Source organism: Anabrus simplex, chromosome 7, assembly GCF_040414725.1.
Source record: "Anabrus simplex isolate iqAnaSimp1 chromosome 7, ASM4041472v1, whole genome shotgun sequence".
NCBI classification, from domain to species: Eukaryota; Metazoa; Arthropoda; class Insecta; order Orthoptera; family Tettigoniidae; genus Anabrus; species Anabrus simplex.
Genome location: NC_090271.1, coordinates 339,687,932 through 339,712,326, shown reverse-complemented (window position 1 = coordinate 339,712,326; position 24,395 = coordinate 339,687,932). Strand labels below are relative to the sequence as shown.

General features: G+C 38.5%; 1 protein-coding gene across 1 annotated transcript in view; it reads left to right on the top strand.

The window, feature by feature from the left end:
* Patronin (calmodulin-regulated spectrin-associated protein patronin) overlaps positions 1 to 24,395 on the top strand; it is a 760,252-nt gene that overhangs the window by 292,828 nt on the left and 443,029 nt on the right. Inside the window, exon 7 of the mRNA XM_067151814.2 lies at positions 18,822 to 18,948. Within this exon, the coding sequence (XP_067007915.2) occupies positions 18,822 to 18,948 (127 nt within the window). The remainder of the gene's footprint in view (positions 1 to 18,821; positions 18,949 to 24,395) is intronic.

Below are 24,395 nucleotides of genomic sequence, written 5' to 3'. Positions count from 1 at the left end.
CAACATAGAAAAATAGGAAAGAATTAACACCAAGAAACGAACAGAATTAACCACAAGAAAATCACATCAGGTGACACTACCAAAACAAACGATCACTGCAAAACAGTAATCATCACCAACAAGAAGGGGTGATGCCATAATACCCGGATTACCCAATCACAGAACACGATCGCAACAATGCAACAATGAGAAACAAAGAAGGAAATAATATAGAAAATCAAAATTCAACTCAAAGTTGGTAAAAAAAATAAATTAATCACCAAAAGAAACCCAAAAATGATGCAGTTACTTAAGTTCTTCTGTGAACTTCCTCACTAAATTACCTTGCCTCGGACAGTTAAAGTGTTACAAGTGAATCGAGGCAAAATCCTAATAACGCAATAAAATATACAGTAATTCAAATTACTGAAACTGAGCGGTAAAATAATTAACTAGATCCTGTAAAATTGTACAGATGCCACTTTTCATAATTGAAAAATTTTCAGCAACTACAAACTTAAGCGAAATGAAAAACATGGTTTTGAAACTGATTGTATGCTGAACACAAATTGTTCCACAATAATCCAGCACAGTCATAGTTGAAGAGGCGAGATACCCGAAGTGATGAAATACCAATAATTATAGCATTATGCAGAACTTACAGCTTTGTTGCTTGGTCGAGGTTTCCAGTCTTGTTGCAATACTTACAACCACAAGTTGCGTGTATGGTTTTTTGTAAAATCTTGTTCAGTTTCTGTCAATCTGTAGTGATCAAATTTGCGTTTCTCATGTCTGATGACTTGTTTGTTTCTGTATTTTGGTGAATTCCTGCCAGGTTAGTTAAATTTTTATGATAATTCCATTTCTGCCAGGCTTTAAACTTTATGGCCTTGTCCATGTGTCATTCCACCACCTATGTTAATAAGAAGTTATTATGTTAATAAAAACCACCTTTCCAATACACAATAGTCCTTTATATTTAGGATAAAATCATTAATAGATATTACAAGTAGGACATGTTTCACTCATTCTTGGTGAACATCATCAGCTAGAGATAACTTAATCCATGGTGGGTCAGGGCGCTGATCCTGGTATATATAACGAAAAAAAAGTCTAATATTACATTGATAAAATACGAATTTTAACAGTTTAAAAATAATAAGATTATATTATGTCTATTAAAACAAATATTGATCATTAAAATTGCTTAAAATGTAAGTGGAATGAATGACTTGAAAATGTTACTATAATATGTAGTGATTAATTGTTCGTGTAAATCAATGACCATAATAATCTTCGCTCAGTGGCATTAGACTGTTTGTGATTAAAAACCAGGGGTCGAAAAATACCGGGCGCCCAGTCGCCATGGCGCCTGAAAACTTTTACCTGGCGCCCGAATTTTCAAATTCGGTTTTGAAAATTTATTTTTTGAAATCCGGAGTTCCCTTACATGTACGTTGCCACCACTTTACAAAGTAACAAGTCGTGTGGTGTTTCACGTTTCTTTCTGTAGCTCATATATTCTAATATTCGCAATAAACATTTTCAGTGCTTATGGCAGTCTTGAATTCTGTAATTGCTCCTCGTACCTTGGAACTGGACGTTTCAGTTCTGCGTGGGAGCTGCCTAGCGGTCATGGGAGATATCGTTGTAACCCATCAAACAAGTATCCTTTCATGTGGACTTTTTTTTTTTTTTTTTTTTTTTTTGCTAGGGGCTTTACGTCGCACCGACACAGATAGGTCTTATGGCGACGATGGGATGGGAAAGGCCTAGGAGTTGGAAGGAAGCGGCCGTGGTCTTAATTAAGGTACAGCCCCAGCATTTGCCTGGTGTGAAAATGGGAAACCACGGAAAACCATTTTCAGGGCTGCCGATAGTGGAATTCGAACCTACTATCTCCCGGATGCAAGCTCACAGCCGCGCACCTCTACGCGCACGGCCAACTCGCCCGGTTGTGGACATATCGTAACACATCGAGTTCCATTTCAAATTATTGGCTATCGGTAGCCGAGTACAAAGATCAGACCAGAGTTGTGGAGAAATGCAGAGAACTACTACGTTAAATAATTACACAAACACTACATTACCCCCTTCCCTCCCGTGACTAGCCGTTTCTCAACTATTGCCGCCGAAGCAGTGCTGATAAATTCCCGTGGAATTCATTCTTTGCACTTAGAACATACGGAATGACATGTTTATCAATTCTTGTATTTTCACCGAACAATATTTATACTTTTAATTTAATTACAGCACCTCGGTATTGAACGGTTTGCACTTTATAAATACGGTTGTTTTTATTACTGTGAGTTTATAGAAAATTGGCAACGTAGCATCAGACATCGAAGCCCGCGAACTCGGAATCCATTTAACGTTGGTGTATTTTACGTTTCTGTGGCATACTTGAGGAAATCGGCAAAATGAAACGAACAAAACCCCACAAATTGACTGATGCGAGTATAAAACAGTGTACTCTTTCAGATTTCTTCGTAAGTAGGGCCCGTAAATGTAACACAAAGTGATACAGAAGTGAGAGAATGTGAGAAAACACTTGATGGAAATGCCGACTGTAGTGTTCAGGACGACAGTGACCAGCGTGACATTATGGTGTTCAAGGCAATGATATGTCAAACATTAAAAATCCGTCGAAATTTCAATTTTCAGACAGACGGAAATTTCAGCACTTTTAGCGAAGTGCGTAAAGAAAATGAATGCCAATATGTTACAGCATTTGAATGCACCGTTCATGACATCTTATCATATTGCAAAAAATAACTGACCTTACACTGATTTTGAAGATTTGGTTACAATGTTAAGCAAGTTGAATGTTACTGATTCGAGAAGTATGTGAATGATACACAATGCAGAGAATCGTAGCTTGAATTACAGCCGTGGCTGTGTTATGAAGAAAGGAATTGCGAAGTGTAAATTATGCAGTAACTTTCGCAGTATTGCCGACAGACATTCTAAAGTTGTATCCGAATTTTCAGGACCATTTAAACTGGAAACGTTTAAAACATACGAAAAATCCTATCCTCACTCGAAGTGTTACGAGGCTGAAAAAAATAGCGTTACAGCCTCAAAGGGCCTTGGTCTACCAAGCGACTGCTGCTCAGCCCAAAGGCCTGCAGATTATGAGGTGTCGAGCGGTCAGCATGACGAATCCTCTCGGCCGTTATCCTTGGCTTTCTTGACCGGGGCCGCCATCTCACCGTCAGATAGCTCCTCAATTGTAATCATGTAGGCTGAGTGGACCTCGAACCAGCCCTCAGGTCCAGGTAAAAATCCCTAACATAGCCGGGAATCGAACCCGGGGCCTCCGGATAAAAGGCAGGCACGCTACCGCTACACCGCGTGGCCGGCAGGAGGCTGAAAGTTTCATGAAAAATCCCGAACGTGCACTTTTAGCGAAGTGCGTAAAGAACATGAATGCTAGTATGTTACAGCATATGAATGCATTGTTCATGGCATCTTATCATACTGAAAAGAAAAAAAAAACTATTTTGAAGGTTTGTTTGCATTGTTAAGCAAGTTGAATGTTACTGATTCAGAGAAGTATGTGAACGATACACAATGCAGAGAATTTATTTCATACATTGCCTCAGATCTTTGTGAAGATTTTATATGTGGCATTAAGGAAAGTTCATGTCAGTATCTTACTCGATGGATCAACAGAAATCTGATGATGAGGAGCTGATACTTTACATTCATTTTTTTAAATAAGGTGACTTTCAATCGTGTTATTGGAGGATGCAACAAGTGATAGCTATATGGAGGCTCTAAAAACGGAACTGCCTCATTTAGGGGTTGGAGAACTCTTTATGGTACAAAACTATTAGGTATAGGGACTGATGGAACACCATGTGTGATTGGTGTCCGTAATGGTATGGTTACAAAAATATCTGAAAAAATTGAGAACTTGGTAAAACGTTCACTGTGTTGCACATCAACTCCAACTCTTTGTTCTTCACTCACTGAAAAATGTGAGACTTAAAAATCATTGATGAAATTGATTCTATACTCAGGAAACTATATATGTTTTATCTACATTCGCCAAAACGACTTCGCGAACTGAAGAAAATTTCGGAGTTGCTGGAATGTGTAATATCCAAATTGGAGTACTTACACCAAGTTAGATGGACAGCAAGCAAATTAAATGCTTCGCAAGTAGTTGTCAAAGACTGCGAATGCCTAGTGGTGCATTTATATAATATTTCTGAAAGGAAAGGTGAAGACGGAATCACGGCTAAAGGTCTTCTAAAGAAGATCAATGACTTCAAATTTGTCATCAATTCCCTTCTTGTATGACTTTTGAGTATATTCAAAAGACTTTCACCTTATTTCTGAGGCATGTTCCGATTTTAAGTCAGATAAGAGTGGATGCAAATAATGCAATTAATTCATTGCAGCAACTTCACAACACCAAGGGCCCAATGGTAGAAAATTTTTTTTTGCTATAGCACTTTCATGAGTTTTCAGTAGGATACAGTTATCAGGTGTGTCGAATAAGAATTTCACGGGCGACAAGGAACTTTGGCAAGTGGGATTACCTTACTGAAAGACACATTTCTTCAAAATAAGGACATTCAAAGTGCCATTGGTGTTACTGACACATATTTCTGGCCATCAGGAAAACAACTGGAAAATTATGGCAATAGTGAAATACAGCTTCTTGCCACTCATTTTTCAAAAAACCTTCAAATTGAGGTGAACAACGTAGAAGACGTACTGAGCGGGTGGTACGCGTTCAACGTAGTCGGGAAAGGTCTTCCAATGAATGATCTACTTGAAAAATCACTGTCTGTGAAAGGACGATTTCCGATTTTTGGGAAGCTCCTTAGTATATAGTGGCAACAATTCCTGTATCGACTCATCATGTGAGCGAGGGTTCAGAACGATGAATATTATTAAACACAAACTGCAAACCAAGCTTGTCGACAAGAACTTGAGTGATCTCATGATATCTTTGAATGGACCATCTTTAAAGGACTTTGATGCAACAAAATGTATTGATCGTTGGCGTTTTGGTGGGAAATCAAACAGGCACATGTAGTGTAATTTTAAAAGACACTGACCTTGAAGGTGACTGGTGATTATTTGGGTTAGTATCTCTTAAAATATAAATTTCCATTCTTATATGAACTGAGACTATAGGCTACTACTTAATTTCAAAACCAATACGTAGCTTTATCTTAGTCTAACCTGTGGTTTTCATAATGTATATTTGCAAAAAAAATGTGCTGGCTCCTGATAAAAAGGAGCTGGCTACTGAATTATTTTTATTTTCTTCTACCCCTGTTAAAAACAGTTATTCACATAAGGGTGAGCTCTTGTAATGAACTATGATGTTGAAACATCCTGACGAAATTCAGTGAACACGTTGCGCTCCTCTTCTCTCTTGGTGAGGTGAAAGCAGAAACTAACACTGTCTTCCACACACAACCTCGTTGAATTTATTGAAGAACAGTACATAACTTAGCCCTTGAAAATCTGCTTTTCTTGTCAAATACTATAATGTCAGAGGGTATCAGAGTTAGAATATCGTAGAATCAAAGTATCAGCGTATTACAGCGTCCAGATGTCAGAGTATAAGAGAGCGTTTCTTCGTAAAACACGAGTATATAAGCGTTTCCCAGGTGGGTGTGTCACCATATCGTCTCGTAATTGGACTCACAATTAAGTATTTATTTATTTTCGACTAGGTGGAAAATAAATAAATACTTAATTGTGAATCTATTGAAGTGCGATACGGACCATGAAGCTGATTTTATGTAATCGTAATTGGACGTCGTTCTTACACTTGATAGGTTACTGCAGTTGTAGATATTACATTCTCCAGAATAATCCACACGTGCTGCATATTTCCTTGGCCTTGAAAGTTTCCAAGTGGGTCACATGGTACAGCTGACTGGTCGATCGAAAAATCAATACTTCTCCCCTGGCTGGTAAAACCCGGTTCTATGCATGCGAACACGACTTTGTAAGACTGAACTTGAAATATATCACCCTTAATAAAGGAATGATAGCCTCTTATTTCCACATACAATAAAACATTCATTGTAGACCAAATTTGAAGGGGACATCACGGACTTGCAAAATAAATTCCCATTTATTAAGAGAGCAATATCCGACAGTGATGTTCGATGTTAGTCTTGTGGGACGGCATTTAGCGTTGCACATGGCAGCGGAGATGATATAACCAAACATTTGCAATCTACCAAACATAAATTTGCTGAAAGTACTGCAAGTTCAAGCAAAGCGTTGACACGTTTTTTCAAAAGTGCAACACCTACGTCCAAGGACTTGGAAATCGCAGCTGCTGAAGAAACCTGGGCTTACCATACAGCTATAGAAAATCAAAGCTTTCGCTCATGTTACTGCGCTTCAAAACTTCTCCAAACATGTTTCGAGCCCAAGTTCAGATGTGCACGGACAAAATGTGAATGTGTAATTACTAAAATGTTTGCCCCCTTATCTGAGCAACAAGTCAAACAACTCGGACAGGCACATTGCTTTACAGTGCTAACAGATGCCTCGAACCACGGGAATGTTAAAGTGTTTCCGGTTATTTGGTTTTATGACCCCTATGACGGTGTTCCAGTGAAACTGCTGGACCTTCAATCTCAACCCGGTGAAACATCAGACATTGTTGTAAAATACTTTGAAGAAGTGCTAGTAAAAAACGATATTGCAAGTAAAATCATCGGATTTTGTGGTGATAAAACAAACAGTAATTTTTGAGGGTCAGCAAGGAAAGGACTTAACAATACTTTCAGGAAACTGAACAGTTTTTTGGGTAGGTACTTAATTGGTATAGGATGTGGTGCTCGTATTACACATAATGCAATACAGTCTTCTTGTGATTGTTTGCCTATTGATGTAGAGAACAAAATTGTTAAGGTGTACTCTCACTTTTATATGTACACAGTCAGAGTTGAACAGTTGAAAGAGTTCTGTGATTTTGTGAAAATTGAGTATAAACAAGTCCTTGGGTATGGCAAAACAAGGTGGTTAGCACTCATGCCAGTAGTGAAGAGAATGCTTGACATGTACCAAAGACTGAAATCATAGGTCTACTTGTTAAGTCAAACAAAATGTCCGGTTTCCTTGAGACGTTTCTTTGAAGATCCTATTTCAGAGTGTGGTTAAATTTTGTGTTCACACAAGCCAGTTCTTTCCACAAAGTAGTATTGAAAATTGAAGGTGAGCTTATTTTTGCAACAGAGGTTATGGAAGCCATCAGTGAGCTAAAAGGCAATCTTTCACATAAGTTGTCTCATAAGCTTTTAGCACATAAGGTAAGAGTTCTTGTTGGTGCGCTTAAAGATGAAGGATTAGCAAGTAGGAAGAATGTTGAAGAAGTGGCAGGAACTTTTTATGAGAACTCTATATAGTATTTAAACCAATGGTCTGGTCATTTTAAAGACATGAACAATTTCTAATGGCCATCACTAAAAACTGTTCCTGGTTGGTCTGATCTGGAAAAATTTTGTGATTTTGTGGCAAGTAAAGGATGTTTTGACAGTGGGAATGACTCAGAACTATTTGACCAATTTTCCTGCTTAACCAAATATGCCACTGCAGAGAAAATATCCAATTGGAATGATGCAGAAGTTTTAGTAGACAAAATGTGGACGGAGGGTTTTTCTCACTTAAAGGAAAACGATATAAGACACAGTGAACTCTCAATAGTGGCATCTCTCAAATGAACAAGCTGTGGACATCTGAAAAATCTCGCCTGAAACTTTCTACTCTTAAGGCTTTGTTAATGATCAAGTTTAACTTTTCGCATAATTGTTTATAGAGTTTCATAAGTTTTTAAAATCATCAATCATCACCACAGATCAAGTTTAACTTTTTGCAGAATTGTTTAGAGTTTCATAAGTTTTTGAAATCATCAATCATCACCACATTTGTTACAGCTAATTATGTCCTCTGAGAAGTACGAGTAACACTGGAATGTATCACAAGGGAAGGTATTGCATTATTATAATTTTATCTTAAAATGTATAGTAGAGAAATATTGCAATACCAACTTTAACGTGTAAAAAAATAGCTGTGTCAAAATTTGACCTCTCGTTTATGTACAGTATAGGCTGTTGGAATCAGTGTGTCCCGCTTTGGGCCATGGAAAAAAATGGTCAGTTTTGGTATGGTTTTAAATCAACAGACTTTATTGAGAGTCACTGTAATTTACATTTTATCCTTATTTTACATTTCTTTTGTTTTGTCCTTGTATTTTTCAATGCGTATGCAAGTTATGTGATGTTACAAAATTCAAGGTCGATTGCTGATATGGCTCTTACACATTGCATTTGCTGTCGGCCCTGGCCAGGCATGTGTGCTGAGACTGAAACACAACACTAGTGCGGGTTTTTTATTATGTTTCAGTAATAATAGCATAATGAATACTAACCTTGTCACAGGCGATGTTGAAAGTTGTGTCTCACTTCATTCACACATTCCTGACATCTTTTGATGAAATAACCATTCATGCACTTCAGTTCTGCTTTCATAATTCTCCTGATTTCCTGTACACATAATTTCTTAGTTTTTCTCACAAAAGTCACACAAGGTAAGGTTGGGGGAATGGAATAATCCTCACACTGTAGAAGAACTTAAAGGCAATATGGCAACAGAAATAAGGAGAATTATGAATTACAGCCCCCTTGACGATGGTAAACGAGTCAGTGGATTTTACAAAGCCTTGTTGACACCATTTTCAAGGTTTTAAATGTAAAAGTTTAGTAGCTGTATGGACTGAGGTCTTTGAAACGCCTACTTGTGTGTGTGCGTGTGTGTGTGTGTGTGTGTTTTTTTTTCATGTGATGAGCTAATTTCAGCATTCCCCCCCCCCCATTTAGAATCCTTTGTTGATGCTTAGAAATTGTAGCATTTAGAGATCACTGTGTTCTTAATTTATTAATAGGACATCCCACAGTCTCCTTGCTTGGAGATGGAATGTCAGAAAATGTGCCCTGTAATTGTCTACACACCTCTGTACATGACTCAGTTTTTACATATATGTCATACATAAATCTCTTTAAGCAGGAATTTTTCATTTGGGATATCTATCGTTTACCATATTAAACTAATGTACGAAATACATACAGCTTTCTAAAAAAAATCATTCACTGCACTGCTTTCAGCACACTGTCTGTCTGCACAGGCTAGGGCTGCCCCATCATAATACACCACGTGGACAACATCTGTTTTTTCCTGCTCATTGCGCCTTCGTCCAGCCAGGACCGATGCACTGTGCAAACCTATGAAACAGATTGAGATCACTGACTTACTGTGTAAAAATACGTGGATAACAACAACAACAACAACAACAACAACAACAACAACTCCTCTTCCACAAAAATCAGGAGGCCAAGGAGTACTGGATCTTCAAGTCTTGCTCCTGAATCAGATAAAGAACCTAAAGAGATACTTCCATAAAAAGCAAGAAAACAGCCTTCTCCATAAAGCTGTAGTACTTCCTGACAAGTACACTGTTCTGTATCCATATAATGCCTCTGACCCTCATACAAATCACCAAGTATCCCTGCAGGAGAAAGAAAGGACCTGGCGAGAGAAGACCCTCAACGGAAAATACTACAGCAATCTAAACCAACAGAGCATAGACAAGAATGCATCGTGCATGTGGTTACAAAGTGGGCGCTTACAAAAGGCACTAGGAAAGTATTGCAATGTGAGTGAACGCTTAGACTTTTTCAAAATAATTTCCACCACACTCAGTACACTCCTCCATGCATCAAAACCAGTCACTGAACCAACTCTGCCACTTTTCTTCGGTTACATTTTCACGCTCTAGATCCCATGCTGCCAGAAGCTCCTCGTTGGATCCAAAACGCCGCCCTTTCAGCTTCATCTTCACTTCTGGGAAGAGTGCGAAGTCACATGGGGCAAGATCAGGACTGTATGAAGGGTGATTAAGCACAGTCAACCCTGATCTGGCAAGAAAATCCATTGTTACATTAGCACGATGTGCTGGAGCATTGCCGTGATGCAAGAGCCAAGTGTTGAGCCGTGACCTTGGATGGAGCTGCCTGAGAGCCTGGATGACCTGAGGCAGACAAGTCTCACTGTACCACTTCGCAGCAACTGTCCTTTGTGTTTCTAGCACAACCCGAGTCAGGATGCCCCGTTTAGTGAAGAATACTGCAATCATCCTTTTCTTCACTGACCTTGACTTTCGCACAGTCCCAGAAGTACCCTCCTCTTCAAACAGCCACAGCTTGTTCTCAGATTTTGTAGGGACATCGTTATAATAAAGCCAAGTTTCATCACCTGTAACGATGCTATTGACGTTATGCAAAGTCCCATTTTCAAACTGAGTTATCATTTCTCGGCACCATTTCGATGTGCCCTTTGTTCCTCTGGAAGTGAATGGACCCAAGGGGAACAAGCCTTTCTAACATGGAGATGATCGTGTAGAATTGAATGAATAGCTGGTCCAAGGATATGTCAACCGCCTCTCTTGCTGCAACATTTTCCTCACAGCTTCAATGTTTTCCCCAGTCACTGATTCAGATGGTCGCCCAGAACAAGGATAGTCTTCAATTACAAGATATTAGAATCATTCCGTATTGACGGTTTTCACTTTACAATGGCGAAAAATGAAAGTATCCTCCAAATCAATACATCATATATTCCGTCATTAGACGGAGTAAACAAGATCAGACATGTTTCGGCTCGTTTGAGCCATCTTCAGTGAAAAAAATTAGGGGGGTTGGAATAATTTACATAATGAGTTGAAAAAATGCTAAAAAACATAATGAAAGCGCAAATGAAAAAACAAACACAAGAGAGCCTATACGGAAACAAAATTAGCACAAATATACAATATTTACATCAATATGCAGAGCAAAAAACAACTTATTGTGACAAAATTCAGTGAAACAGATGTTAATTTGAAATAATAATAGATACTAAAAACTGCGTTAACCTAAGAAACAAGGGAATGAGAAAACAAATGATGTAGATGGAAATGAATGATAGTAGCACATGGTGAGGTTGTGGACCCCATCGTTTACAAACTATTGGTTTATAAAAATCACAAAACAGTTTGAAATCGCTGTCAAAATCATCTTAGTGGAAATCCATCACATCAAACTGGTCAGGAGGAGAGCGGGAGCAAACATTTTGAGAGAAACCAAGCCTGAATTAACCTGCAGGCGAAAAGCCTGTGATAAGGAGAAAAAACACCATGAAATTTAAGGCTTTAGAAATAGCAGCATTCTCAATATCTTCTCAATATAGCGGTCCCTTTCTTCATTATTGTTTCATAATGTTGGCTGGTGTTTTGCCTTATTATAGAGGGGTCGGAAGAGCCGCATATAGAAATATGAGAAGCTGTGTTAGGTGGAAGATAGATTCATAGTAAATTGTAGTAATCTAGTGGAAACCGTCAATGAAGTTCTAATCTGTAATGGAAAAAAAATGAGGTTGTATGAGAAACATGGGTTGATAAGTAAAAAGTGTGGAATGGTTGTGAAGAATGCTTAAACTTACAGTGTGCAGTAGGTGGTGTCCTCTCTAGTGGCCTGGCTTTCTCAAAGTAACGGTCTCGTTCGCGTGATCGAGTCTATTGTTGGTTCGGCTGTGTTTGCTAGGATGGAAGGAGCGGAGGGGGAAGGGGAGGTGCAGGGCTGGTTTGAGGAAGGGAGGGGTGTTGAGTTGGAGAGATGGAGGTGGGTTTGTTTGGCAAATATAAGGAATGAATGTTTCAAGAGGATGTAAGTTTACTCACTGACTTCTAAAGCTCGAATGGCGTGGCCTTCTCAAAGTGACGGTCTCGGTCGCGTGATCGAGTCTATTGTTGGTTGGCTGTATTTGCTAGGTTGGAAGGAGCGGAGGGGGAGGGGGTTGGTGTGGGGCGAAGGGGGGGGGGGGAGTGGTGGTGAGTCGGGGAGATGGAGGTGGGGTTTGTTTGTGTTATGGAAATTCTGACAAATGTATGGGATGAATGTTTCAAGTAGAATGTTCTTTTTCTCGCTGACTTCATTTAAATTGTGAGTGGGGTTCATAAACTGATCTAAATCGATGTGGATGCTCTCGAGAATGTTGAGCAAGGTGCCTTTTTGCTCATAATGCAAGATCTTCAGGTCTTTATCTATCGAAGTGTATTTGTGGCAGGATGCTTTATGGTGTTCGCTCATAGCTGAAAAACGATTATATTTGAGAGCGTTGCGATGTTCGGCGTATCTTATGACAAAATTGCGGCCTGTTTGACCTGTGTAGCTGGAATTACAGGATTGGCACGTTAATTTGTAAACTCCGGAGTTCAAATATTTGTTGTTGATGTTGCTATTGTTCTTGTTGACAGTGTGTGGATTGAAAATGAGTTTGGAGTTGGTGTGGGAGGTTCTGTAAGCTATTTTGATGCTGTGTTTCTTGAAAATGTTAGAAATTTGGTAAATGCTACTATTATTGAAAGTGAATGTGGAAAATTTTTCTTTTGGAGTGGAATCTTTAACTAGGGTAGTCTTGGGTCTGCTTTTGTATCTATTGATGATTCTGCTGATGAAGGTTCTATTGAAACCATTGTGTTCTGCAATGCTGTAGATGGTATTAATTTCTTTTTTGTAATTCTTGCGAGATAAAGGGATAGTTAATGCTCTGAGGACCATGCTATTGTAAGCTGCTTTTTTATGTATGTCTGGGTGCACAGAGGTCTGATGGATGGTATTGATGGTGTGGGGTGGGTTTCCTGTATATATTGAAGGATAAAGTGTTGTTGCTGTTGCACCTAATGGTTAAGTCCAGGTAATTAAGGGCTTTATTGTTTTCTGACTCTATGGTGAATTTTATATGTGGGTCAATAGAGTTGAGAAATCCAAGTACTGTGTTGCTGTTAGTAACGTGGGATCTTGATGTGCTGAGCAAGGGACCTAAACATAATTGGGGTAATCCTTCTAACCGTGATAATTTAATTTCCACCATAGCTGAATCTGAATTGGCCATTAATAAATTACCAATAAATATACAAGAAGAGGTCCGATATGAAGTCAAACACAAGCTATCTTCCATCCTCAATCAACAACAAACCATTAAACCCAACACAGTGCACGTAGCTAAAGTAAACAAACTTAAGAAAAAAGTGAAACAAAACGATTTAATTATAACAAAAGCCGACAATGGAAATGCTACCGTAATCATGGACAAAAGTGACTATGTTAATAAAGCACACACGTTTTTTGCAGACAACAACTTCATAACCTCTAAAAAAGATCCAACTAATAAAATACAAAGAGACCTAAAAACCATCATCAAGAACATTTAATTTCTGTTTAATGACCTTGAAAAATCCAAAATGATTATCATGAATCCGAAACTTCCCACAGCTAAAGCGCTACCCAAGATCCATAAAACAGACATCCCCATAAGACCCATTATCAATTTCAGAAACAGTCCGACCTATGAAGTATCTCGATTCATTCACAAATTCCTCAAGTCACACTATCGTTTTCAAGCCAACACATCAGTAAAGAACTCCTTAGAATTCTGCAATAAGATCAAACACTTTAATTTATCCAAACACCACACTCTGCATTCTTTTGATATTACTAACATGTACGCTAATGTTCCCGTTAACAGCACCATACAATTGATCAAAAACAATCTCTCCAAATTCAGCAATTTAAGTATAGGCGAAATAGATGAATTTATTCGAATTCTTGAATTTACTTTGAACAACAATTTCTTCACTTTCAACAATGTCATTTACCAACAGATAGGTCTTCCCATGGGGTCACCAGCTTCAGGAATCCTTGCAGACATCTACATTGATCATTTAGAACATTCTCACATCATTGGCAAGATCAATGGCATTCAACACTGGACACGCTTTGTAGATGACACCTTTGTTATTTTAGACTCCCACGTTACTAACAGCAACACAGTACTTGGATTTCTCAACTCTATTGACCCACATATAAAATTCATCATAGAGTCAGAAAACAATAAAGCCCTTAATTACCTGGACTTAACCATTAGGCGCAACAGCAACAACACTTTATCCTTCAATATATACAGGAAACCCACCCACACCACGATAGATAAAGACCTGAAGATCTTGCATTATGAGCAAAAAGGCACCTTGCTCAACATTCTCGAGAGCATCCACATCGATTTAGATCAGTTTATGAACCGCACTCACAATTTAAATGAAGTCAGCGAGAAAAAGAACATTCTACTTGAAACATTCATCCCATACATTTGTCAGAATTTCCATAACACAAACAAACCCCACCTCCATCTCCCCGACTCACCACCACTCCCCCCCCCCCCCTTCTCCCCACACCAACCCCCTCCCCCTCCGCTCCTTCCAACCTAGCAAATACAGCCAACCAACAATAGACTCGATCACGCGACCGAGACCGTCACTTTGAGAAGGCCACGCCATTCGAGCTTTAGAAGTCAGTGAGTAAACTAACATCCTCTTGAAACATTCATTCCTTATATTTGCCAAACAAACCCACCTCCATCTCTCCAACTCAACACCCCTCCCTTCCTCAAACCAGCCCTGCACCTCCCCTTCCCCCTCCGCTCCTTCCATCCTAGCAAACACAGCCGAACCAACAATAGACTCGATCACGCGAACGAGACCGTTACTTTGAGAAAGCCAGGCCACTAGAGAGGACACCACCTACTGCACACTGTAAGTTTAAGCATTCTTCACAACCATTCCACACTTTTTACTTATCAACCCATGTTTCTCATACAACCTCATTTTTTTCCATTACAGATTAGAACTTCATTGACAGTTTCCACTAGATTACTACAATTTACTATGCATCTATCTTCCACCTAACACAGCTTCTCATATTTCTATATGCGTCTCTTCCGACCCCTTTATAATAAGGCAAAACACCAGCCAACATTATGAAACAATAATGAAGAAAGGGACCGCTATATTGAGAAGATATTGAGAATGCTGCTATTTCTAAAGCCTTAAATTTCATGGTTTTTTTTCTCCTTATCACAGGCTTTTCGCCTGCAGGTTAATTCAGGCTTGGTTTCTCTCAAAATGTTTGCTCCCGCTCTCCTCCTGACCAGTTTGATGTGATGGATTTCCACTAAGATGATTTTGACAGCGATTTCAAACTGTTTTGTGATTTTTATAAACCAATAGTTTGTAAACTATGAGGTCCACAACCTCACCATGTGCTACTATCATTCATTTCCATCTACATCATTTGTTTTCTCATTCCCTTGTTTCTTAGGTTAACGCAGTTTTTAGTATCTATTATTATTTCAAATTAACATCTGTTTCACTGAATTTTGTCACAATAAGTTGTTTTTTGCTCTGCATATTGATGTAAATATTGTATATTTGTGCTAATTTTGTTTCCGTATAGGCTCTCTTTTGTTTGTTTTTTCATTTTCGCTTTCATTATGTTTTTTAGCATTTTTTCAACTCATATTATGTAAATTATTCCAACCCCCCTAATTTTTTTCACTGAAGATGGCTCAAACGAGCCGAAACATGTCTGATCTTGTTTACTCCGTCTAATGACGGAATATATGATGTATTGATTTGGAGGATACTTTCATTTTTCGCCATTGTAAAGTGATAGTCTTCAACCCCAAAATTTCTCCTCTGGAACTCTTTGTATCAGCGGAAAATTGTTGTCCGATGTGGACAGTCTTTCCCCAGCACAGGAGTCATTTCCTCCAGGCACTGGTCAACAGTTAATCCACGAGCAAAATTGTAGCGGTTAATTGCGCGATATTTACCTTTAGACCATACTGACATCTTAACTTGCTTTCAAGCCCACTGCTTGGTAACAACTGGTGTGAAGGTCGCACCTTGCTGTCTTCTAGACCGGTTTTCACTCCCTCTTTTCATCCCTCACCATAACAAGGGTGTTGAGCTAACCGTTTTTGTGTATTGCAGAACTTTCCTACTGCCCTTTGTATTTGGGGAGACAGAGGGATTTGCAGTTGCTATACAAGACCAAGTAATAGCTACAAACAATAACAAAAAGTACATCGTCAAAGACACCATCTCGAGACCATCGACCATATCACTGCAGGCTGCGCAGTACTTGCCCCTGTAGAATACACGAGACAACACAATCGTGTCTCAGGATTTATACACCAGGCACTTGCTCAGGAAAACCAATTAATTCAGGAAGTATCCCTTTTTACAAGTACCATCCAACACCATTCCTGGAGAAAGAGTCGAATAAGCTTTATTGGGACACTGCTGTAGTGACAGACAAAACAATCAACCATAACAAGCCAGACATCATACTGGTAAAGAAGAAAACTGGGACAACTTTCACTATTGACATCACAATTCCCAATGACACCAACATTGACAGGAAGTACCATGAAAAAATCTAGATCAAGGAATCTGGAAGATGAAACTTGTACGTGTAGTCCCTGGGATTCTGTCAGTCAATGGCCTCATTCCACACACACTTAACAAGAGTCTGCAAGAACTGGGTCCTCCACCTAATATCTACAAAACTATGCAACATTCTGTCCTCCTGTCAACATGCAGCATTGTGCAAACGTTCCTCTTGCAAGAATGAAGATCCTGTGATCTACAGTTTCGTATATACCTGTACATCAACGTTTGTATTATAATGTGTAAACACTTTAATTATGTAAGGCACTTGGTGCCTCCCGTGCCCTGTTACTGCCCATATTTCCTGTGGGGAAGTCTATGAATAATAATAATAATAATAATAATAATAATAATAATAATCATCATCCTCACCACTGACAAAGGCTGCAGACCCCATATGTTTCTTTGTCCATGCCTTCTTACATGGTAAGACACTGTTCTCCGTCCGTTTCCTAGACGTATGTGTAAGGTTCGGATGTTCAGGAAATGTCATCTTTCGTTTCGACTGTTTGTTGAAATCGGGAACGAATTCGATGTTTGATTATATTTAGCCCCAATTGTAGGCATTTATTTTATATTGTTTTGGTCTTATTTTTATCATATTTTTGTTATATGTTGGACAGAAAAATGTATTGTACTTCGGATGTGATGTCCAATGTTGCTTGTGTAAATGTGATGAAACTTGAAGGTTGGGCCTTAAAGCTGAATAATTGATGCCTATTGTATCTCATCTAAGTTTTAGAATAAACTCCTTTTGAGTAAGACTTCCACTGCAGTATTTACGTCCACTGGAATATCACCCTTGTTTTGAGATGAGGGCTTATCTGTCTTAGCACTTGTGCATGAAGCTAATCACTGGGGTTCGAAATGCACATATTTTTTATAGTTTGTTACTCTTTTTGGCCATGTTATGTGCAATGTCCTTCAGCATGATTAGAAGATGTCATCTTAGGTGTCTGACCTAATGTAGCGAAATTAAATTCATGACTAATCATGATTTACATTAATCACACCGTATGAAACATGAATGAGTAATCGCTGAATTACAATATTGTAAAACAACAAAACAACAAAGTCTTATGAGTATGCTCTAAAACTCAGCTTCACTGTATTAATCCCTCCCCTGCGGAAAGCAGTTGAAATTATGATATAATGAGGATAAATATTTCTAGTGGTCGTAATACATTCGCCTAAATGTAGCATTACATTGCTTTTGATGTGGGGAAATCGGTCGCAGATAGCGTTTTCATTTGTACAGGTTTATCAGATATATTTAGAGTCCTCACATGAAACAAGATCTTGCGCCAAATTAAACTCAGATAGCGCATGCTAGTCACGCACGGAAGAAACGACCAGGTTATAACAGTTGTCACAGTAATGGCACCTTGCTTCCGCAAGGGATGCATGGTCTAGATGAATTCCAGACAGGATAGCTCATAATGAACGAAAGGAAAAGCACAAGGGTCGGGTGGTCAATCGGTGAAGAGGGAAATACCGTTCCTAGACTCAGCAATCTTATTGTGCCGCTAGTTACGGGTTAACACTGCTATAGCTGACAAAAGGATACTTAAAGAAAGTGTTAAATTACTTTTCAGAGTTTAGGGAGGAATGCTTCTCTACGAGAGGAAAATAGTTTTCTGCAATGTGTGTGAAGTTGAAAGTATGTGCTGTAAGGTGTTTTAATGTCCAGCCACATAGCAACATTGCCAAGACGAATGGGGAACACTAGGCGGGTATATTTTAATTCAGTTAAATATTTTTGTGTCCACGGCAATTGTTGGTGCATTCCAATAACTAATATGATTTTCATTGATTCGCAGGAGCAGCGACATGGTCTGTGTCGCCATTGCGTAAGACTGTAATGTTTACTACTGACCATATTTTAATTATTGATAATGAATTTATAATAGTGACTAGTGGAATTAAGTTAAAAGAACTAGTAAGGATGTTAATTGAAGAGTGCAATTAGATTGTCTGTTGAACTGTATCTTAAATATAAAAGAACTAGTGGCAAAAATCATTCGCTGGAAGTATATATGTTTGGTTATATTTTCCATTTTTTTTTGGGTCATAGCTCTTTTTAAGAGCATATTTGCCTGCATATTGGGCAATTTCCAGGTCCTCAACATCCAAACTTTTGCCTGAGCGTTTATGATATGGCTATTAATGAGAGTTGTGTAGATACTTTTTTTTTCTTTCTTTCTTTGCATAGATGTTATTAGGGAAAAAGTATGGTAGATAATTGCAATTTTGCATGCCATTACATTTTCCTGTTTTGTGACTTCAGAAATCTTTTTAAACCAATTGATTGTTCATTGCTCATTTGTAGGTTTCTTAAAAGAAATTTCAAATTTTCTTGCAAATAATTCTTCATTGAATACTATTTTATATGTGAATTGCTAATTTCTTGGGAAGGTAGTCGGTTAAATTCTTGTTAACTGTTGATGTCTGCATAGTCAAAATTTTATTTTTCTAGTGTCAAAATCATCTCCAACAATCCAGACATCCATGCCTCTGAAGAAATCACATTCCTTACAGCAAGCAGATATCCATACGAGGAATTCAGTGGATGTACCGGATAGAGCTTTAAGTTCAGATGACAGGTATGTTTCCATACTGGCTACTAGGAAAATAAATAAGTGTGACGTAATTTGGTGCTATGGAGTCCAAAATAAGTTATTTATGAACAAAATGGAAAGTGATAAACCAAGAGACATTTTTTTATACAAAGGGTATCTACCAGTCCACATCTAAAGTTATTTTCCTTTTGCTTCTAATGCTTTAAATTGTATATATTGTACATATTTTTTTATTCATACTGTCTTCTATGCAACATACGCTGATAATAATAATCGCTTTCATTACGAAGAGCTATCAGCGTAAGTAATGATCATTTGGGACAAGAATTTATCTGGTATTTAGTATTATTGATTCCTTAGGTTTTATCTTGCATTCTTGTTTTATTGCTTCCCTTAAATGAAACTACTGCTCTACATATTCCAGAGTCTGCTCTTCCCAGGAGAACAAACAGGTGAGAAACATTTTGCTGTATGTCGTCCAATCAAACATAAGAAATGGAACAAAGTAGAAGGTCTATTGTAGATTCTTCTGGTGCTGTCTCCTCACAGACGGTGGAGTAGATTTTCATATGATTTCCCATCTTGTATCAGACTTGCGACCTTGTGGACGTTATCCTGCCGTCGGAGGTTCCGTGCTGAAGACAGTCTTGTCCAGCAACATCCGCACCTGTCTTCTGTGACGTCTCGGATTAGGCCGTATTTATCATTTTGTAAGTTGTGACCGAAATACGCTACTTACATTTGTTCAGCTAGGGTTAAGACTTCACATGATATCCTGGCTTGACGATGTGGTCTTCCCTTGGGACCTCCATGAAGTCAGTTCATTAGTATCCAGCAGGCAGCACCGATAACTAGAGACGGGAACTGTAAGCACGTAAAAGTGCAAGTGTCTTCTATCCTTAGACACCAGTAAGCAGTGCTGATAGAGACAGGAACTATAGGCACGTACAAGTGTCTTCTAGCCTTAGACACCAATAAGAAGTGCTGAAGGGACAGGAACTATAGGCACGTACAAGTGTCTTCTAGCCTTAGACACCAGTAAGAAGTGCTGATAGAGACAGGAACTATAGGCACGTACAAGTGTCTTCTAGCCTTAGACACCAATAAGAAGTGCTGATAACTAGAGACAGGAACTATAGGCACGTACAGGCGCGAGTGTCTTTTAGCCTTAGACACCAGTAAGTAGTGCTGATAGAGACAGGAACTATAGGCTCGTACAAGTGTCTTCTAGCCTTAGACACCAATAAGAAGTGCTGATAGAGACAGGAACTATAGGCACGTACAAGTGCAAGTGTCTTCTAGCCTTAGACCCCACTAAGCAGTGCTGATAGAGACAGGAACTATAGGCTCGTACAAGTGTCTTCTAGCCTTAGACACCAATAAGAAGTGCTGATAGAGACAGGAACTATAGGCACGTACAAGTGTCTTCTAGCCTTAGACACCAATAAGAAGTGCTGATAGAGACAGGAACTATAGGCTCGTACAAGTGCAAGTGTCTTCTAGCCTTAGACACCAATAAGAAGTGCTGATAACTAGAGACAGGAACTATAGGCACGTACAAGTGCGAGTGTCTTCTAGCCTTAGACACCAATAAGAAGTGCTGATAACTAGAGACAGGAACTATAGGCACGTACAAGTGTCTTCTAGCCTTAGACACCAATAAGAAGTGCTGATAACTAGAGACAGGAACTATAGGCTCGTACAAGTGTCTTCTAGCCTTAGACACCACTAAGCAGTGCTGATAGAGACAGGAACTATAGGCTCGTACAAGTGTCTTCTATCCTTAGACACCAGTAAGCAGTGCTGATAACTAGAGACAGGAACTATAGGCACGTACAAGTGCGAGTGTCTTCTAGCCTTAGACACCAATAAGAAGTGCTGATAACTAGAGACAGGAACTATAGGCACGTACAAGTGTCTTCTAGCCTTAGACTCCAATAAGAAGTGCTGATAACTAGAGACAGGAACTATAGGCTCGTACAAGTGTCTTCTAGCCTTAGACACCAGTAAGCAGTACTGATATACTGATAGAGACAGGAACTATAGGCACGTACAAGTGTCTTCTAGCCTTAGACACCAATAAGAAGTGCTGATAGAGAGAGGAACTATAGGCACGTACAAGTGCAAGTGTCTTCTAGCCTTAGACACCAATAAGAAGTGCTGATAGAGACCGGAACTATAGGCTCGTACAAGTGTCTTCTAGCCTTGGACACCAATAAGAAGTGCTGATAGAGACAGGAACTATAGGCACGTACAAGTGTCTTCTAGCCTTGGACACCAATAAGAAGTGCTGATAGAGACAGGAACTATAGGCACGTACAAGTGTCTTCTAGCCTTAGACACCAGTAAGCAGTGCTGATAACTAGAGACAGGAACTATAGGCACATACAGGCGCAAGTGTCTTATAGCCTTAGGGCCGTTTTCTCCAAATAAGTTTAAACTATGGTTTATTTTAAACGAGTTTAAGTCCGAGTTTAAACTGACGTCCATTTTCCCCACATTTGTGTAAACTTTGTATCAAGTTTAAACTTGGTTCAAAGTTAAACCTTGTGTATTGCAGGTTAAAGTGCTGTTTATCTTAAACCTTTATGACGTGATAGAAATAATATCTGTGAAAATACTAGTAAACGGGTTAGTTTTGACTACGAGTATTACAATATTTAGTGAATACTGAACGTAGGCCCACTAAAATCATAATACAGTGTTAGCATTAGGAAAATGGAAGAACTTATTGACATTTTCGATGAAATAGAAAGTAATGATTTTGATGTGCAAGTGAGGTTAAGAAGACCTGTTCCAACAAGAGTTGATCATTTTGAAAAATGGGATGAAATATAGTTTTTCCATAGATTTAGAATTCATAAGCGAACGGCAAACATTGTCTTGCATCAAATAAAGGATGCAATCAAAACGCCAACTGCACAAAATAATGCTATTTCACCAGAAGCAATGCTTTTGGTTGCTTTAAGATGATATGTTGCAGGCAGTTTTCTAATTAACATCGGTGACCACAGTGGTGTTCATGTGTCAACAACAAGCAAAATAGTTAAGAAGGTTTCTACAGCCTTAGGACATTTATCACACCGTTATATCAACATGCCAGCTACACATGAAGAAACTGCTAGGGTTAAGCATGGGTTTTATGTGATTGCTCGTTTTCCTAACTGTATTGGTGCAATTGACTGCACTCATATTAAAATACAGTCCCCAGGTGGTGTAAATGCAGAAACTTTCAGGAATCGCAAGGGCTTTTTTTTTTTCAATTAATGTGCAAACTGTGTGTGACTCCTCCCTCTTGATTGGAGATATTGTGGCTAGATGGCCAGGCTCATCTCATGATGCACATATTTTTAATTCTTCAAGAATTAAGAGGAAGTTTGAAGATGGGGAATTTGACACAGCTGTTCTAGTTGGAGATAGTGGATATCCAGTGAAAAATTATGTAATAACACCATTGGCAAATACACACACACCAGAGGAGCAACTTTTTCAAGAGGCCATCACAAGGACTCGGAATCCCATGGAGAGGACCTATGGTGTTTGGAAAAGAAGATTTGCTGTTTTAGCAACTGGAATTAGGCTAAAATTGGACAGAATCCAAAGTGTCGTTGTTGCAACAGCTGTTTTACATAATATAGCTTGCACTGAAAATGAAAATATACCTCCTGTTACTGATGACCAGTTGGATGCCATTAACATAGTGCACAATTTTCCCCAAGATGCTGGCAATCACCTAAATGTAGCAGAGAACAATATCAGAAGAACCCATCTTATTCGTCAGTATTTTCATGATTTGTTGGTGAACCAGTGAAGGGAGAGATTAAAGTTATGGTACTGATAACATAAATTAATTAGGTTTTGCGGTCATTCTGGCACATTTGACATTGCATATTACCCCTTTTGCAGTTGTATTTTTTTAATAAAATGTTGTGTTATAGGTAAAGCCCCATGACACCAAGAAGATTCCATTATTTTAGGCCTAAAATTGTTTACTCAAACCAATTTATTGTAGATATATACAGTAGGAAAATTACATAAAATACTGTTGGTGGCATGTGATGCATACAAAATAATCCTACATAAATGGTATAATATGTGTGATGACCATAGTGTGATTGAGTGGTGAAAATCTGACTTCATTATTATTACAGTTAGGTTACAAGTGGTAATGTTTCTACATTTTATTAGAATTACATATTTATGAATGAACACTGATCTGCATTTAGGGCAGTCGCCCAGGTGGCAGATTCCCTATCTGTTGCTTTCCTAGCCTTTTCCTAAATAATTTCAAAGAAATTGGAAATTTATTGAACATCTCCCTCGGTAAGTTATTCCAGTCCCCAACTCCCCTTCCTATAAATGAATATTTGCCCCAGTTTGTCCTCTTGAATTCCAACTTTATCTTCATATTGTGATCTTTCCTACTTTTATAAACGCCACTCAAACTTATTCGTCTACTAATGTCATTCCACGCCATCTCTCCGCTGACAGCTCGGAACATACCACCAATTAAGCAGCAGCCTAAAACTATGAAACAGCTTAATATTGTACTCTTGTTAATTCCTTGACGTTACATGAGACCCAAAGTCAAGACGCTAACAGTTTCATTCACAACGTTCTTGACCAGTCTACCTACAACAATCGGCTTTTAAATCTCCACTTGTGCATGACAACACATTTAAATAAAACATGAAAATGAAAATCGTGGGTCAAACAAGCTCCAGTTTTAATATCACCCTTTCTCAAGACTTATGATTTAAAAAAGAAGATCCGTTTCATTTTATTTTTATTTTTGAACATTTTAAGTTAACCAGAATAGAACTGCCAAGTTAAAACACATTTAATTTAAATTTATATTTTCAATCTTGACCAACCTACAAGCAACAATCAGTTCAAATCTCCACTTATTGTTGACGACACATCCTGTCACCAGACACGGTACGTCAAGAACTTAATATGATATAGGGGTCACATATACCCCGATATGCAATCCTCTTCACCGAAAAGAAGATCCATTTTAGTTTTGGAGATTTTTCATATTAGATAGATTAGGACCAAATAACTTAACTGTATTAACTTATGTTTGTATATATTGTACATAATGTATATGTTGTATATAGTGTATATATTGGTATGTTTATATTGGTTAAAAAGGTCCCAAACCTTGACCTAAAGGTTGTTTACAGGCTGAAGATGCCCAAAATAATGGGTGAAACATGTACCTGACGAAATAAGTCTACATAAAATCATGTAGATAATAACCACACTAAATGTGGAAAGTATTGAATAGGTGGTTTTTATTAAATTATCCTTGATATCTATGTCTAACATACCACTCAGTCGAGCAGCTCTTCTTCTTTCTCTCAATTCTTCTCAACCCAAACCTTGCAACATTTTTGTAACGCTACTCTTTTGTCGGAAATCACCCAGAACAAATCGAGCTGCTTTTCTTTGGATTTTTTCCAGTTCTT